At 41.5% G+C, this 19,628-nt stretch overlaps 2 protein-coding genes across 2 annotated transcripts in view; both read right to left on the reverse strand.

Moving 5' to 3' along the window:
- LPCAT2 (lysophosphatidylcholine acyltransferase 2) overlaps positions 1-19,628 on the reverse strand; it is a 54,653-nt gene that overhangs the window by 13,158 nt on the left and 21,867 nt on the right. Inside the window, exons 9-11 of the mRNA XM_019749780.2 lie at positions 14,606-14,688; positions 12,461-12,586; positions 10,970-11,123 (exon numbers count right to left, since the gene is read on the reverse strand). Of these exons, the coding sequence (XP_019605339.2) occupies positions 10,970-11,123; positions 12,461-12,586; positions 14,606-14,688 (363 nt within the window). The remainder of the gene's footprint in view (positions 1-10,969; positions 11,124-12,460; positions 12,587-14,605; positions 14,689-19,628) is intronic.
- On the reverse strand, positions 1,413-2,443 carry CAPNS2 (calpain small subunit 2). The gene has a single exon (XM_019749781.2). The coding sequence runs from the start codon at positions 2,307-2,309 to the stop codon at positions 1,560-1,562; it is 750 nt and encodes a 249-aa protein (XP_019605340.1). The 5' UTR covers positions 2,310-2,443; the 3' UTR covers positions 1,413-1,559.

Genomic DNA, 19,628 nt, shown 5'->3' on the forward strand with positions numbered 1-19,628 from the left:
TCTTACACAACCACACCTGGTCTTAGCAGCACACCAGACCAAGCTGAAATTACAAGTCCCTGGAGGAGAAGTGGACGTGACCTCTGGGCTCGGCTTAGTGCAGAATTATATACATGTGGTTTCATAAATATTATATGATGGTGATGAAGGTGAACACAGAGGCCAAATGCCACCCTCTCCTAATTTCACTGGGGCTTTCCCACAGGCAGCTGAGGGCGGTTAACAGGCACGTTTCATCATTTCCACAGTTAGAACTTTCCTCTAAAGGAGTCAAAAGAGGAAGAATTGATCTTCCAACTCAGGAGGATCCTCCAAAGTGACCTGGGAGAGCGAGGGAATGCATTAAAAAACCAGCGAAGTAGGCAGGGAACTGAGCACTTGGAAATGCGGCCTCTCGAGCTGAGTCTATGCAAACCGGATTCTGGGTTCTGCTTGCCCCACTATAACCACCTGAATCAAAACGATAAAACCAAACCAATGGCCACACACAAGAAAGGCGTGACTGCCCAGGTGAGTCTAAGTTGTAGCCAGGGCCGAGAACCACTGCAAGAAAGAGTCAGCGATATTTGTATATATTTACATATCTCTATGTTGCTTTATATAGCATATAACTGATTAGGGTTTATGTAAGTTTTTCTTTTTTTTTCTTTGTTTACTTCTTTCCTGCCTGCAGTTTTCAGAGAGGAACAAAAACATGTTCCTTGCTTCAAGGCAGGGCAAGACATGACAGGCGCTGGCTGACACAGCTGGGCAAGTCTGATTCATATGAAGTACACGTAAGATTGATCACTTTGATTGTCAAGGCAGCCAGAGACATTGCGGGCTACGGGCACGCCCTTTCATTCTCCAGTGCCCCTGACCCTCTTTACAAATGGATCAAAACAAAACAAAATTACTGCATACTTATTTTACGACAACGACAACGCATTCCAGAATTTCAGATAGTTGTTCACCGTACCAAAAAACACTACCCTTATACGAAATTGCTTAAATCCACATTTCTGAACCTGTTTCTATACAGCTAAATAGGTTTCCAGGAAAACACTTCTCCTTTCTTTTATGTAATAGAGAGACCAGATGTAAAATTAAGAGAAAAACAGATTTTGAACGTCCCTCCCCTTCACCCTTTTAATGGGAAAAATGTATCTCCTGAGTGCTTTCTTGATTCCATTTTTTTCCTCCAAAATTTCATGCTTAACAAGCCCAACAACAATAGCAAATCTCCTGTTCCTTGGAATTCATTCACCAAATAAGCAGCAACCTATTAAAATCGACTCTCTTAGAGCTTGCCCTGTACCCCCATCACATGTATAAATCCATATAAATCCAGTATGTCAAAAAGCTGGTATACAAACCACTCAAAATCTTTTTCATGAAAGAAAATCTGTTTTAATGGAGCAGTAGAAAAGCAGTGCAAGTTCAGACATATGGAGGGTGGGGAAAGAGCTCGCCGGGAAGTGCCAGCTGTGCGACGGGGGGTCCGCCTCTGTGCAGACAGGAGGGACAGGCTTCCAGCGGTCCTGCCCTCCACGGCGGGTCCGGCCTTCTCAGTGTCCGCTTCAGGAATACATGGTCAGCTGCAGCCACTCTTGGATAGACACCTGAACCAGGCCGTCTGCGTCTCTATCCAGAGACTTGAAGGCACGAAACATGGCGTCCAGGCGGACCAGGCAGCTGATGAAGTTGTTAAAATCTATACTTCCATCCTCATCGGCGTATCGGCGGACAATCATTTCGTAAATGTGTTCATTTAGCTGGAAACCTGCCGCCTGCAGAGCCCCCCGCAGCTGAGAACTTTTCAGAGACCCGGAACGGTCCTGGTCATATTGCTTATAGACACATTGCCATTTCCTGAGGTTGTTCCACAGATACTTAAATTCTTCAAAGCCCAGTTTCCCAGTCGTGTCACTGTCCATGACAGATACAATGCTCCGGCAGGTGTCAAGGCTAAAGCCGTCCGTCTTCAGGTCCTTGTGCTTAGAAAGGATTTTGTTGAGGATGTTCATTAGGTCAGTGGCACCCACCTCCATGTCCGGTCCAGCCAGCTGGGCAAATTGTTGCCGAAAACGCCTAACTTCCTCACTTTCATTGGCTTCCACATTGGTGAAATACTGCTGAGTAGGTGGTGGTTCTGGGGTATACTGAGCTGCTGCAGCCTCACTGATAAGATTCACAATTCCTCCAACTATCCCGCCAATATTTCCTCCTCCTCCTCCTCCTCTTCTCTGACCACCTCCTCCAAGAAGGCCTCCAAGAGCTCCCCCAAGACCTCGATCTGCTCCTTCCAAAATAGCCTTTGCAAGAAACATGCTTTCAGTGTAACAAGCTGCCAAAGTTCTGCAGATGGATGAAGGGAGCTGAAATGGAGTCCACAGAGCGTACCTGTGGAAGAACTGGCTTTTCTGTACCTGCTTACGCTGCACCACACCCACGGTGTGATGTCTTTCCTCAGACAGAAGTTGCCTGGATTCCCTTAGGTCCTAGCACCTGCCATTTTTAAGGGGCCTCAATAAAATTGTGAGCTTTTCTCATAAATATTCCTAACATATCTAATAAATAATCATAAATTATAGTACATAGGACAAATTAGAAGAAATAATATTTATAAATGGATATATTAAACTATACATTTCCATATGTCATTGATCTAAGTTCTCTTTCCCAGCACCTGAAATATGACACGTATTTTCCTAACCACGGGTAAATGACTCAAGGAGAGCAACGATTATTTTTTCTAAGGAATATTCACGGGTAGGGTAGAAATGCAGAATTGTTGGGCAATGGAAGCATATTTACAGAATCCCCTTCCCTTAGCAAAGATTTCCAAACTCCGATGTTCTTAAGAAAAAAACCTGGAAGGGGAATTTTTAAAATGCAGTGTTCTCAGGCCCCACCCGTAGCGATTCTGATTCTGTAGTCTGCTGTGGGGCTCAGGAGCTACATTTTTGGAATATTTTTTGAAGCGTAACATTCATATAGAAAACTGTACAAATCATAAAGGAATAGCTCAAAGAATTTCACAGACTATACACCCATGTCAAGAAACAGAATGTCACCAGCACCCCCAAAGTCTCTTTATGCCTCTTTCCAGCTACACGCCTTATCTAAGGGTAACCATTATCCTGGCATCTAACACCACAAATTCATTTTTGTCCCTTAAATAAATGGAATCATACAATAAATACGTTTTTGTGTCTTGTTTTTTTATTAAAATTTTTTTTAACTGTGGTAAAATACATCTATCATAAAATTTACCATCTTAACCATTTTTTTACGTGTAGAGTTCAATATATTCACAGTGTTACGCAACCATCACCACCATCCGTCCCCCGGGAATTTTTTCATCTCACAAAATTGAAACTCTGTAATCATTAAATAATAACTCCCGATACTGCCTTCCACCAGGCTCTGGCAACTACCACTCTACTTTATGTCTGTGTGAATTAAATTGCTCTAGGTTCCTCATGTAAGTGGAATCATGTGATATTTGTCCTTTTGGGACGGGCTTATTTCACTTAGTATAATATCTTCAAGGTGTATCCATGTTGTAGTATGTGTCAGAATTTACTTCCTTTTTAATGCTAAATAATATTCCATTGTATGTATATGTTTTCCATTCATTTTATCCATTCATTTGTTGATGGACGCTTGGGTGGCTTCCATCTTTTGGCTATTATAAATAATGCTACTATGAACATGGATATACAAATATTTCTTCAAGTCCTTGCTTTCAACTTTTTTGGATATATACTCAGCAGTTGAATTGCTAGATAATATGGTAATTCTGTTCTTAATTTTTTGAGAAACCATTATAGTGTTTTCCACAGTGGCTATGCTGTGTTTCCCCAAAAATAAGTCGTAACTGGACCATCAGCGCTAATGTGACTTTTGGAGCAAAAATTAATATAAGACCCGATTGGATATTATATTATTATATTATATTATATTATATTATATTATATTATATTATATTATATTATAAGACCCGGTCTTATATTAAGACTGCCATGTGACAGTCTATCTCCTAGGTTACTGTGGGAACCCCTAACAGCTCAAATATGAAGTCAAAAGAAGACTCGATGTGAAATTACTTTGTAAACTGTCCAGTTCTAGAACTGAATGATGATGATTCTAACTACCACAAGAGAGAAAACAGTAGCTGAGGAACACGGCTGTTCAGGACGTGGGAACAATGTCTCCTTCCGCCACACCCAGTGGTTTATGTGAAATTTTCGTATGATTGGTTTTATGGCATAATGACTCCAATAATTGGTCTCATGGGCACAACAAAATGGCCTCTGGGAGCACCAAAGGCCAAATGCCTTCCATAACCACAAAGAAGCAGCACCACAACAGAACTGTCTTCCTTTTAGAGGATCACAAGGGGCCATCTGGCCTCTGACAGATTTAAACCCATTCATATACGCTTCTCTCAGAGAAAATTACATGGGCTTTATTTTTATAATATTGGAAATTAACGTGATAGCATCCACTGGCATATAAAATGTGCTTCCGTATGCCCATCTGAAGTGTTTTTTGCTGAGATTTAAATCGAATTCCTCTCATTTGTTTTCTATGAAGATGGAGGGCATTTGGCTAACAGTTCCTCATAAGCCATCACAGAAAAAAAGACAGCTATTAGATTAACAAATCTTTCCTTCTCTGGCCTCTTTCATCCCCTAAGCCTATTTATTAGAACATTAATAGGAACTTTGGTCGTTGTCTGGGGAGTTCTACTGTATAAATCTGGAGGAAAAGGGTAGGGGAAGAGGCCACATCTGATGGAAAAATTAACCTCAATTTGAGGGGGAAGAGTTATTGGACTTAAAAAGTAAAGAGTGACACATGCATACCTGAGCAACATTATTCAGAATAGTTCAAAAGCAGAAACAACTGAAATACCCCCAACTGGTGAATCGAAAACAAAATGTGATATAGCCATACATGGAGCACAGTTTAGCAATAAAAAGGAATGAATTACTACCTTTACATGGAGTTACTTTCCATGACATGGATGAACCTCAAAAACATGATGCTAAGTGAAAGAAGCCAGGCACAAGAGACCGTATATTGTATCATTCCATTAATATGCAATGTCTAGAAAAGGCAAATCTAGAGACAGAAAGTCTCTATTCTAGACCAGGTATAGAATAACACAGAAGGACTCATGACTCTATAGTGGTTGCCTAGGACTGGGGGGTAGGTAGTTGACAGGAATTAACAGTTAAAGACACAAAGAATCACATTGGGTGGATGGCACTATTTTAAAACTGATTCATGCTGATGGTCGCACAACTTGGTAAATTTACTAAAAGTAATCATTGAAGTGTATGCTTGAAATAGGTGAATTATATGATATGTAAACTCTGCCTTAAGAAAGTTAGGTTGAAACAAAGTCAACAGTTCTAGTCCCAGTCCTGCAAATAACTAGCTATGCAGCCTTGAGCATGTGCCTTCCTCTCTATGGCTGGCGGCCTTCTGCGAAATGAGGAAGATGGCGTTTGACACCAAAGGTCATTTTAGCTCTAAAATTCTGTGAGTCTGGAATTTCACGTGCCATGAAGCAGTGACAGCAGCAGCATTCTTACCTGGCACTTAGTTTCCTTCTGGTGCCTGAGTCTTTTTACGCTATATATTAATTTAATTCAATCTTTCTTAATCTCCAGTCAGGTTCCACAACTTTCAAAGACATGCTTACTTACTCTTATCCCCATTTTGACACATTGTCTGGTTTTCAAAAGTATTCCTACTGCCACCTATCAAGTATGTTGCACCTCTAAAGAGAATTCCAAGGTGGTGGGACTGGACCAGGTCTAGAATAATACAGAAGGACACTCAACCCCTCCTGTGAACGAAGCCCTTCTTTCAGTGGGGTTTGTACCTAAATGCACCATAATCTGGACCAGACCGTCCTAATTTATGGGTGAGAATGTCATACTGGATGAAATCAAAAGCCTTTCTAGAGTCCATAGAGATAATATCTATTTCTTTTTCTTTACCATCTTGGACTGTCACTCTGTCATAGGAGGAAATTAAATTGGTCTGACACACTTTGCTCTTTACAAAGCCCTGCTCTTTACTCCCTTATGCTCTCATTGCTCCCTTGCTCTTGTCAAAAAGTTACGCTTTCATTGCTGCAGTCTCCAGCAATTTCATTGCTGCATTTCCTTTAAGCATCTCTTCGGTATACTTGCATTCAGGAGGCAGAAATAAAGCATCTAATTCTCATGCTTCAGTGGATATTCCTAGGGTAACAACACTCAGTGAGAGAACAGACTATGAGGGATTCAATGGGGGAGCTATGCTAATCTGAGACTTGCAGAAGGAAATGCTCCGACATGTATGACAACCAAACATTCAGGGCAACTTGTACAACTGAATAGAAAATGTCCTCCATCCCACTCAGAAAGTTTATAGTCTTTTCCTGTTCATTGTCTCATAGACGTTATAGAGTAGATTTCATAGAACAAATTCTGGTTAGCTGAGATGGAATCAAGGTGAGTTCTCTTCACATGAGTTATGAAATATTATTATTATTACATATCAAACCTGAACGGGAAATGTCAAGGATAGAAGACTTCACTGTGGCAACTATTCATCTCTGCCACTGTGGCGATAAAGCCAGAGACAATACATAGATGAATGGGTATGGCCATGTCCCAATAAAACTTTATTCACAAAGCAGGTGTCAGACTGGATTTGGTGTAGCGACTGCTGTTTGCTGACCCCTGGTAAGCTGATGAGAACCAAGAGTGGCGGTAAGGTTTAAGGAGTGGACTGGAGGATTGTAGTCAGTGCTTATCACAAGCACTGGTGCTCTGTAGGATTGTCCACATCTGACTGAAAGGGGCTCACTCCGAATCTTCATTCTTGACTAACCTGTCTACCTCTTGTTGACATCCTCCCACAGTTCTAACTGGTGGAATATCGTTTATCTTTACAGATGAGAGAGACTGAATCCTAATTCCTAAGCTAAAATCTGGCATGAGCTAAAATCTCTCACTTTATACCAAGACCATTATGCGCATAACAGACCATAGCCTAATAAAATGTAGATGGTTACTTTTTCCATTCTGCAAAAAATTTGAAAACTGTCATGATTTTTCCCATTTCTGCCTTCTAACTGGCACTGGGATCTTCTGGCATGACTACGTACTCTGTTTAAATATTAGACAGGAAAGGTGTGAGTATACTTTAGCACTTTGACAATCCGGCATTTGTGGCTATTGTAAACTTCTGAAGATCTTTTATTACCGTTTCACATTATGTGGAATGAATGCATTTCTTTATCCTGAGTTCTTCCTGTCGGCCCTGTTCTTGGTCTTAGTTCAAATGTGAAATCATCAGTGCCAATAATAACAAGCATCCTTGCTTGCCCCTTCCTGTTAGGGAAGGTAGGGTGCCGCAGTATGCTGATTTTATGCTCATGCTGAGAGTTACAACAAGGCACTTACATGGCTTCACTGATTGGAAATAAACAAAGAAATCTTTGTGAGTGGCATAGATGAATTTTTCTATTCAATTTACACGTTGTTCTAAAAGTTTGGGACCATCTATCTTGCAAAGTCAAAAAATATTTACTATCTGGCTCTTTCACAGTAAAAGTCCGCCGGCCCCTGAAATATACTGGTAGCTTTGCCACCAGGGAGGGTACAGACCATGATGGTGATATGTGTCAGGTGGGACAGCAAGCTGAATGTATGGTGAGATGCAATGCAGGAGAGATACGACTCGGCTACTAGTAAGAGGTCAGAGGCAGATAACATGGTGTATTGTCAAACGAGCAACAAAGATGACATGCATACTAAACTACTTGAGGACTTGCCTCCCAGGGGTATAAGACACTGTTGGCCGGGCAGCTCATGGGTTTCTCAGTAACTGTGATGACGGGGGTGAGGTGGGGGGAAGGAACGATGATGCTGGCATGGACATTGCCAGACATTGTTGTAGCTCTAAAAATGACTGTCTGATAATCATTCCTGATTTAGACAGAGCGGTTTCTTAACCCAGTAAGTGTATTTAAATCTCTCCAAGTGTGCTGCCACAAAACGTAGTATTTAACACTGAATTGTGAATACAAAAAATGTCGAGAAGACAATGTTTTAAACTATTGTCTCAGCCCTCAACCCTAACTCCTCTGGACTTTTGACTACTCCCAAGTTATCCTCTGATCTACAGAGTTCAGCATACATTCATGAAAATAAAGAAGCTACGCTGAACCTAAAGATGTAAAGGGTCTTTTCCTTTTCCCCCGTAAAGATTGGACCTCTCCAAAGGGAATTATCCCGAAGGAGTGACTTATCCCATGCTTTGGATCATGAATATCACATTTTTGTTGGACCTTACCTGCTGTTAAATATCTGAGAATCTAAAAGACCATGTCAGAATCTCAGAAGGAGCTAACTAGATAGCATATTTTTTTAGAACAAATTGAAACAAAAGCCATGATGATGTTTTTGAAGACGAGCCAAGAATGTAAGTGGGAAAAAAGAGAAAAGGAATGTGGGGAGATATTCAGGTCTCTCCTCCATCCCCCAAATACCAAGCACAACTACATTGGACTTGGGGAAAGATTGAGAGAGGAAAAGAAGGAGAAGGAAAAGGAGGATAAAGTGGGAAAAGAGCATGGGAAGGGCTTATGGGAGCCATTGGCGCTGCAAACATTGATAGCTACTGAAAGAGCAACAGGAACTCCCCACCCCTTTCTCTTTCCCACCCTTCCTCCCTCTGGCCCCCACCCCTCCTGAGGCATTGAGTTTAGACAGATAAGCTACTCTGAGAGAAACAAACTAGGAAGTTACTGAACTTCCTGGTCTTTCCCACTGAAAATTCCCCAGCTCAATCACTTAAAGAGACTGAAAAAATAAGCCTGGCATGGAAGTGGGTATGTGTACAGGGCGTGGCAGCAAGTGCATAATTCAACGTCTTCTCAAAACGAAGCAAACCTACACAAGCACAGACATGCAGGTATGTTAAAAACAGAAAAGGAAAGAGAGAGGGAGAGAGGGAGACAGGGAGTCAGGGAAGGAGGGGAAGAGGGGAAGAAGGGAAGAGGGGGTAAAAGAGAAGGAAGGAAGGAAGGAAGGAAGGAAGGAAGGAAGGAAGGAAGGAAAGAAGGAAAGAAGGAAAGAAGGAAAGAAGGAAGGTCAAATGCATTAGTCTTTAATTCTCCAGACCATTTTCTCTACCTTCCAGTATGTTGGAGATCAAAAGAAAAGTGCTTTTAAGACCAGCTTGTGGTCTCTATCTAAAGCCAAGTCACACTATACAAAGAAGTGAAGAAAACTCACACTTATCACTGATACCTGAGCCAGCTGACTGAAACAGCCCATGCAGAAACGTGACTGACCAAATCGGCTACAGACGCTCACCCGTCTTCTGACTGCCTGGAGCCAGTTGTCTTCTCCAGTTCAGAGTCAGTCAATCAGCTAACTAGGGGTTCTTTTAATCCTTGGTTCACACTCCCTTCCCCACTCCCAAATCTTCCCATGCTTAACAGTGCACTAAGACCAATGGGGCTGGTGGCAGGTAGCATCAGTCACCAAAAGACAGAACTGGTGTCCTAACAACCCTGTAACTGCCAGTTGTGACAGTCTGACACCTGAAAGAGAGGGCAACTTTTATAGATACTATTTTTAATTTTGAATAAAAATCACGATGAGCGGGAAGTCTAAGATACGCTCTAAACCTCCCCCTTGGTCCCTGTTCATGTCACTTCCCACGTCCCCATCTTCTGTCCTCATTTGCATGTCCCTGCCACATTCCTTCCTGCCACCAAGTTCGACTTTGTAGAAACTTTCTTTAAAATTACTTGCATAGTTTCTAGAGCCATACTGGGAGCTGCTACATAAATCTCCCAGAAACACTAGTAACAGCACAAAAGTTCCTTTGTCTTCCCAACTTGCAGTTATAGCCAATAATTTTCTTCTCCTTTCCCCGAAATCTTCATTACACGTTGTAGTTGTACCACAGCGGTACTGCCATACGGCGCAGTGAAGATTATTTTTCATGCACAAGGACAGATTATTTGGATGCTGCGAGCAAGCCCAGGAGAGAGGCCCGCGCACCACGTACAGGAGAAAGCTGCTTAACTGCATAACGAGATGCACTCGTTAAAGATAGTCCATCTATGTGATTACAGAGTAAGTCACTGAGAACAAGAGAGTGCTCTGAAAAGAGAGAAAAAAAGGCCTGTCCTGGTTTCTGTCCTTGAGCTATCATTTCTTTGCAAAATATCCTGTTTTGCAACTGTTGCGTATCTTGAAAGTACTGGTAGTAGTTACATGCCTCTATACATTGGTTAGAACTCATATATCTGTAACCCAAAGAGTGAATTTTATATATGAAAAACAAATGAAAAAAATAGAGAACTTGAAATCTTGATACACTTTTCTAAGGCAACTTTTTGACAACTCAGTTATCTAATTTCATGTACTTATATATTCAAAAGCAGGAAATTGTATCCCCAATATAATGGCAAGTGGCCAAGCTTTAATGGAAACCTTTGTTATAAAATGTTGTTTGAAAATAAAATCTATTTGGTGTTCACACATTTTTGGGAAAGTCCAGAAACCTTCAGAATAGAATAGTACCACCCAGGTCCTCAATATATGACTTTTGACATAAATTTAAAAATTCTTGCCAGTTATATAAACCTTTCCAGTTACAAACATGATTACATTGTCACAATATTTATATCTGACCTGGAGTTTAAGATAGACATTATCATAACTGTTGCAAAACACACACACACACACACACCACACACACACAACCACACACACACACATACACACACACGCGTATTATTATGACTATTAAGGGGAAAACAACAAAATCATGCAATGACTCCTTAGGCTCAGCCTTGCTTCTTCTAACACTGACCTAACAAGCTTTCCTTGCCTGCCATATTGGTGCTCTGAGGGGAGCATAAAAACGTTTGTGTGTTAAAGATCAAATTTTAACATACCCTGTCAAAGAGTGCAAAAAGTTGTCTCAGGACATCTGAAACAGGCAACTTTAAATACTCTGCAAACTCTTCAATTCCAATTCTTCCCCCTTTTGAGGAGCTCGCAATAGCTGCATATTCGTCCAAATGCTTACGGATACCATCCCAATCTAATCTAAACAAAGAATTACAAACACGTGTTATTAGCGCTTTACAATCCAGGTGACATTTTGATGCACATTGTTTTATTCATTTGTCTGGCGGAAAAATATTTTATGTGTTAAAACTGAAAAGGAAAATAAAATGGGTATTTTAAAGTACATTTGAACACGTACTTAGGCCTCTAATTTTTTAAAGGATATTAGTGTAACTGTAATTTCCCCGAATATCTGAGGGCAAGAAAAGTAACTGAGAAGAAGAGCAATGTGGTAGAAGAATAAAGGACTCATGAGAAGAAAATAAGAAATCACATTTTAATCTAAATATTACTTAATTAGTCAATAGTACTCACTGACTTGTTAAAAAAACACAACTTTTGTTTTCAAGGAGCTATGAGGCTGATAATGAATTCATATGTCAGAAAATGTTGTGATAGGGAGATTCGCTAGACTACACACACTTTCTCTGATATTAGTTATGAAAAATCAGGGTGATTAACACTGGCAAACGTACTATAGCTTACATCAGAAACTTTATCTTTGAGATGAAACATGTGACTTAACACATACTTTTTTGTCTCCAATTTCAGTGACTATCTAAACTTTTCAAACCTATAGGACAATTGTGAACATAACATCAAAACATTTTATGTAGAAGATACAGATAATATTTGCCGTATCCGTTATCATCAAAATATAATTTTTAATACTGGTTCTGCAGCTCCCTCCTAGGGAGGGTGCCAGGGTCTGTTAAATCAATAAATTCTGCAAATCCCTAAAAGGATAAAAACTGAATGAACTGTAATAACAGGGGGACTTGGGGAGTCATACCTTTCATACCAGATAGTTCAAAGGGAATATTCTAAATGGTTTAAACTACATCATAAGAGCACAAAGGGGTGTTTTTGCCTTAAAAAAAAAAAAAAAAAAAATTACATACCCAGAAGAAAAAGGTAGGTCTAGGGTATTTCAAATTTAGTCAGAATTGCTACTCTACAAGTCGATTCCTATTTCACAAGAGGTGTGATCACCACAGGCCAGTATCATCCAATTATGCTGTCCTTCTTGTAAGAAGGTGCCAGGATGGAAAACTTTTCCGAGCCATTTGTGAGAAGGGAGGCAGATCTGTACTCACCCACATTTACTATCTCTTGGTCTCCTATGACCAATGCACATATTTGCAGTTAACTGTTCTTGAAAAACCAAAACCAGCCGAACTGAATGGAACATACATTCACAACCCCGGCTTCCCTAATAAACACTGGGGCTGAGCATTAACGAAAATAAACATACAAGAAGGCAGATCTCTTTTGGACACCTGTATGAAAGCGTGGTAATTTAAAAACATACTTACTTCAATTTCCGGCTAATTTTGGTAAATTCTACCAAGCCAGCTTCCATCGGCAACGTCAGCTGTCCTGCTGAAATCATCAGTCTGCAGTCTTCATACGTGTGATCTGTGACTGGAATTCCCAGAGCTCTAAAAGCATTAAAAAGCAAACTGAAGTTCAAACAATTTTTAAAGGTGATGATTTTTCATTTGGCCTGAACTAGTCAACAAGCAACAGTAAATGGAAACGTATTTCCTACTTTTTAAACCGGCAGCTTTGGCTTTTTATTGCCAAAGAGACGTATTTCTCTACTACCTCCTCACTGACTTACTATGGCCTGAGTGAATCTCCTCATGTCTGCATGCTTCTGTCAGCTGATTATTTTTGCTCTGTGGTTTAACTACTGTAACAATAATAACAGTGGATGTCAGTCTCATGGAAAGTGATGAGAAGACATAGGTTCGAGTCCCGGTGGGGTCTTTCGCCAGCCGTGCACCTTCTGGCACTTAACCTAAGCCTCACTGCTCTCACCTGCACGTAGGAAGAATTACTTATTCCACGGGGTTATTCTAAGGACAAACCAACATGGCCCGTGGAAGAACCATTTAAACAGATAAACGGCATCTGTATGTAATATAAATAAACAACCTCAATTGCTAGCCATCTGCATTTTTTCATCTTTTAAAACATGAAGACCACCTTCTTGCTACATAGCAATCATCAAAAAACACGGAAGAGAACTGATAACAAGTTCCTATTTCTTCCAAAGCTAAAACATCCCCCATGCTCAAAGCAGAGCACATCCCGTACTCCCTGCCTCCAGCTGAAAGAGCTAATAATTAGTGACCTGGATTTGCAAAAAAAAATATACATTAATAATAACTTAAAAAAACACTGAGCACCAAGAAGAAAGGCTGTGCAGTACATGAAATAACTCCCTGAAGATTCCTCTTCACTAAGCTTTTATTCACAGTCAGGGAACATCATAAAATCATGTCTTCCCCTGTATTTGATTTTGTTGAATCATTACTAAGAACATTACATTTTCAATGTATGCAGTAAGAGTAAAACTTTTTTTCTATCTACAACTAGGATGTTTTGATTAATAAATAGTAATACTTATCTTCGTTCCTCACTTTTGGACATTAGCTGGTATGAAAATCTAAGGAAGAACGTAGTATACAAGCAAAACTGCAGCCGGACAAGGAAGTAACTGAAACAAGCACACCTAGATACACGCAACACAATTTTTTCCTTTTGCTAAACATCTATTCTTTTTTGAAAATAAAGTTATTCTGCTGTGCAATATTACTATGAATATACGTGTGTGTATATGTGAATATATAGGTGCGTGCTTGCTATAAAGCCACATTTCACTATGAAGCTGAATTCAGAGTTCCCATCGAGTTTTTACTCAGAGAATAAAATCCACTGGCCTATTGCCTGCAAACCTACTACTGGACAGGACTGCAGAGGTGGTGCCCGGGGAGCGGGTGCACACTGGACGGCTGTGAGGCTGCCCGGTGGTGCATGGTGTCACACACGCTCTTTCATGGCAGGATGAGAGGTGATTTATCTCATCAGTATGGTGGCCAGTTCAAATTCCTTCCCGTGTAGAAAAACATCTACCTTATGTTGTGCAATTTCTAAATCCCCAATTTATAGTCATCCCCGAATGGGGTGACTTTCTCCCTTTTCTACGCCTCTGTTGTATTCCCTTGCAAACGTTCTCCTTTTGGTGCTATAATCATTGACGCCTTTGAAACCCTCGGCCCTGGCAGCTCCATGGAGGCCGGGGGACAGAAGGTGGGCAGCGGGAGGAACGCTACCACTGTCACAGGCTTCGTGTGATGGTGAGGGCCAGCTTGGGAGAGTCCACCCTGTGTGTGGAAGGCACTGGCTGCTCTCTTCTGGTTACTGCACCCTCCCGCACCCCTTCTGGCAAAGACACATTTCTATTAGGTTGGGGCTGCAGCTGGGGACAGTATTTGTAGATTGTCTCAGGCACCATGTTCCTCCTGGGCACGTTATTTTACTTACCAAAAGAAGTTGGGGAATGAGGAACTCAGGTACGGAAAAACCCCAAACCTTAAAGCTGTGTTAAATGTTATTTACTAATAATGTTCAGTCTATCTGTCTACGGATTTTGATCATATACAGACACGTACTCCGCCATCAAATTCCGGACTCGGCCAGCAAAAAGGACGGGATCACTTTTTTCTTCATCACTCGGGACTTGAACAGGCATAAACTAAAAGACAAATACACTTTTCTGTAACAATTGGAAAAGGCCTCAGACACTACATGCTAAATACATTAATTCATAAGCGATCTAGCATTCAATGAAGTCTGCCTTTCTAGCCCATAGGTTATAGGATGTAATGGAAAGAACACTGCGCTTGGACTCAGGAGAGCGGCCGCCAAGCCCTGGTCGCCCTGTGTGTTAAGTGATATGTCCTGTACTTTTTCTGAACTGTCTCCTCGACTCCAAAAGGAAGGCTCTGACCACCTACTTCCCCGGTTGTGGTGAGGGTGAAATGAGCCAGTGTCTGGAGTTCTGGAAGCTGTAAAGCTGTAGCTACTAAGATCTCAGTCTCAGAGCTGCATTTTCTACCATTCCCATCCCTTTGTGTGAAAGTGTTATTATTACTATTATTTTGTCTTTTGTAACCTTCTCTATCCATTCCTGTATCAGCCATATTTTTATCATTTGATCAAACTTCATGTTTTGTCATTTCATTTGCTTTTTTTTTTTTTTTTTAACCCTTAGTACTGGCTTTCTAGCTTTTCCCCACTCCCACGTTTTGCCTTATCATTTAACGTTTTAACTTTTTTTCTCCAGTCGATAGTCTGTGATGCCTCATTTGTACTGTCCTCGTTTTTATACATAGTTTTCTAACATTAGCAAGGTTTTGGTGCCATATTGAAGCCATGACTTGTTTTGCGCACCCACTACATACCAGGGCAGGTCACGAGGACTCTCTCCCTGTTCTAAAGAAGACATTCTAACAGGACAGACCGAGGTAACACGTGCTAAGTATCACCACCCTTATCTCCCCCGATTACCGATAGGGCTGACAGGCTTAATTAACTTCTTTGAAGGCACACAGGTCACAAGGCCAGGATTCAGTCAAAGGTCTGTCAGATTCTAAAACCCTTGCTTTCCCCACTAACCCATCCTTCCTGGAGTATGACAGTGAGGGATAGGAAAGGATTAATTTGGCCAGGGGGCAGGGAAAAGCAGCCAAAGAGGCTACACACAAGAGTAATAGTTGACCTTGGCTTTTTAAGGGTAAACATGATTTCGCCAACAGCTCCTGCTTATTGAATGATAACGACGAACCAGGTACCACATTAGGTGCTTTACAGGCATTATTCCATTTCCTTAACCCTCCCAGTTTTAGTCACAAGGAATTGGGGTTCACAGAGATTAAATGACTTGCTCAAGATTCCATGGCCACTTCCATTCTGCAAACATTGCTTAGGCATCTGTGTGCCAGGCCCTGCACTAAGCCCTGAAGACCTGCCAGTGAAGCCCCTGCCCGCCAGGGGTTCTCGACACAGCGGGGGAGAAATGTGCGACAATCAGCTACATCCACCCAGAACAGCTCCCATCCTTTAAGTCTCTTAACCTTTCCCTGAAGTAAGTTCTATCGAATTTCCATTTGATAGAAGAATGTGGCTAGAAGGGAATACACAATATAGCTAAAGCCACACACAAGTGGCAGGGTCACAGTTTAAAAGAAAGATTTGTCTAAAATAACACCCCTGTCAGAAAACAGGTGGACCAGTTTTTAAGTCCTGTTAGTCACGTTAAGAAGCCTCGGGCAATGGTGACTCAGAGATGAGCAAGGGAGTGACATGACCCAGTCCAAGCTTTTGAGCAATGACTTTGTAGGGAGTGGATAAATCAAAGAGGAAGCAGCTAGGAGCAGGGGGAACCCGTGAGGGGGCATCTGCAATCACCTTGGAGAGATAGTAAGACCACGAACAGAGGACGTGAGGAAGTAGAGGACAGCATGCACCCAAGTGGCATTTTTAGGATGGACCGGATGGGAATCACAGGATAACGAGTCTATGTCATTTTCCTTTGCACGTTTGTTTTTTGTAACATCCTCTCCAAGGGACCGTGGCAGGCTGCAGAAAGAGCACGGTTGCCTGGACTCTGCTGTGTGATCCTGGAAAAGTCATTTAGCCTCTGGGCCTCGGTTCCCTCTCCCGTCAAATGAAAAAGTTTGACTAGATAATATCTAAGGTCCTGTCGAACTAGAATTCTGTATCTAGCTTTCTACTTAGTATCCAGTTATTCTTGAAAATGGAAAAATAAACTAAGCCACCAGAGGTCCCCACATCACTTATATATCCAGAGCAACAATCTTTGCAAATAAATGTCTAAAAATTCCTTCCGTCCTGTTCCAGGAAAATACCTGATATTTGCTTAGTATGAAATCCAAGGAAGAAAACACTATGTTAAAATCAATGTTCATAAAATCTCTAACAAAATAGTATAATAAATTAAAGTTTTAAATTGCCATATAATTCTTTATTTTTAAAAAAAGCCAAATGATCATTTATAACACACTCGATTTGCAGGTCATGAAAGAACATACTGAAACCCCTGAAAAATAAATTATAGCTATACTGTTAACCAAACATACTACAATGAACTATGGGTTTGGTAGTGTAAGTAATAGTTTCCATAAAATGATTTTTAATAACTCTCGTATTGGCATGGCATTTTATTCTTGAGGAAAAACATTCCACTGAGAGGACAAAATAATTAAAAGTCTAGATTTGACACTCATGGGCCTTGGAGGCCCCCATGCCTCCTGAGAAGCAGTGCAATGGAAATTCTAATGAAAAGTCATCCCTCCCTGGGTCAGACCTTGCCCTCTATAGCACATTTGCACTCAAGGCTCACAGCATGAGCGTACCCTTTATTTGGGAAGGAAGATCAACCAAAAATAGGGAGCCAGGATGGCCATTATCTATTACTGTCCCCGATGACACATCTAAATACCCCAGTGACTTCAGGTCCCCAAGTTTTCCTTGCCACCTCCATCTTCCTCCATTGTATGCAGTAGCCACCCTGACCGTCCATGTGACATCTTGATTTCACAGCCCCTGCACCCGGCCACAGATGCTCTTCTCAACTCCGCTTCAGCCACGGAAACAAATGCATGACTCTAATCTCCTCCTCTGACAAGGTCTTCCGGCAGAGCTTCCCCTCATGGAGTATTTACTTCTCCCCTCACCTCGTGTGACCTAGACTGCGAGCACCTGATGGCCACGCTCAGAAGCCACTCACCCCTCTTTACCCAGCCCCTCCTGCAGCATCTGTCTGCCCATCCAGCTGGTCTTAGGGGGTCAGACACACCCACGGGGCCTTTCTGTCATCTACAATCTCTCACTTCTGCCACACCCATGGCACCGAGCACAAACCCGCGGTCCCATTCCTGATCCTGCCACCCCACCCCTATTGCAGACTGCTGCGGGGTGCACAAAACCGTATGGGTTGAGGCTGCTACAAATCCATGTTAACTCCCACAGGGTCCTCATAGCTGCTCGGAAACTATGCTCTTTTCCCACAGTGACCACACTGCCTCAAAATATAAAAATTGTTTTTTATTTGTTTTCTTTTTGCCGGAGATCTCCCTTTGTCTTTGCAGGTGTGCCAAAATCTGTATTTTTAATTCTGAGTCTGTTTTCTTAATGTCCATGGGATGGGGGAGAATCAAGTTACTTAACCTAAATCACACCACACTGCGGCCTGGCAACCCTTTGACGTCCCTTTTTGATCTGTTTTTACTGTTTCATCCCAGTCCATGCTTCTCAGGTTGCAATTCCACTTTCATCTCAATGGCACTTTACTTTCAACTTTAGAAAGAAGACAGTGAAGGAGGTCAGGACAGGCCACCCCAAAATACGCCACTTTGGTATATGGATTATTCTGAGCTGAAGGCACTCGAAAAACAACGAATACAAGGAGAGGACTTCTCTGAACCCCTTATCTGCCTAAAGACAGATCCCCCAAAAGGAACTCAATTGTCAGAAATCCCCTCCTGGGGAGATTCATCCAACAGAGGGACTGACTCTTACCAGAGGCCAGGAGACTAGAAGCCGACATCACACGCAGACAAACTTTATCACACACTCAAGTATCTCCTATCTAGTCTCTGAAGGGCCCATTTGTCTTCCCTAAAACTCATTTCCGTTCCCTACATGGCCTACATCCTGCTCCCTACTTCCTCTATTAAGATGGTATATGAGCTCTCAAATCTCACCACTTTTTTTGGGGTGGGGGCTCACTTTTTTATCCCTATGATGCCCTTGTGCACATAATATTAAAATTAATGAATTTCATATTAATAATACAGTATTAATATCAACGATTAAAATACTAATGATTAAAATAATTAATAAAATATTAATAATTTAATTAGTGGAGTGATTAATAAAATGTTTAATGCTTAATTAACCTAATTAATAAAATATCGATGATATAATATAAATATGGTTGATATTTATATTAACAGTCCCAGACATTGAACGTAGGTGAGGAGAGGTCGTCTTTCCTCCCCTACAACAGCCTGTGTAAACTGCGATTCCCTTCCCCACGCACCTGGGCTGCACAGCTCCACTGCCCTCCTCACTTCACTGTCCTCTGGCCCCTTCAGAATGCTGACTCTCACCACCCTGTCCCAGATGAGGAGGAGACTAACTGACCTGCTTCCACACCAACTCCTCTCCTTGCGCTTTTGCTCCCAAGGCCTCCTCCCTCCTCTTGGGCTGCTCACAAGATAAAGTAAAAATTCCTCAGCCTGTTATGTAGGCCACCTGTTATCCAGAGCCAGTCCTTTATACAAATCCTCCGTCCCAGTAAAACTAGTTTATTCATTGTTTCCTGACCACATCAAGCACATTCCTTTCTCCTAAAAATATGATTATGAGAAGGAGAAAGACTGATGAATGGCAACGCTACATATACAATCGCATCTTTTTCCGAGTAACAGAGAAGAATTTTAACAGGCCCTTCTTAACAAATGTGCTTCCCATGATCCTCCTTTTAAGTCTCCAAAAAGACAAATAGCAAAACAAGGAGGGGACTTATGAACAACATTTGCTGCTTCCTTTCCAAAAGAACAGAAAAATCTAGATGATAATGGAAATAAGTTAATGCTTAGGAAACAC

The sequence above is a fragment of the Rhinolophus sinicus genome, linkage group LG11, assembly GCF_036562045.2.
Source record: "Rhinolophus sinicus isolate RSC01 linkage group LG11, ASM3656204v1, whole genome shotgun sequence".
Lineage (NCBI taxonomy): Eukaryota > Metazoa > Chordata > Mammalia > Chiroptera > Rhinolophidae > Rhinolophus > Rhinolophus sinicus.

What these genes read in the sequence shown, in the direction of transcription:
- CAPNS2 (XM_019749781.2), bottom strand. Translation starts at nt 2,309, where the DNA reads ATGTTTCTTGCAAAGGCTATTTTGGAAGGAGCAGATCGAGGTCTTGGG.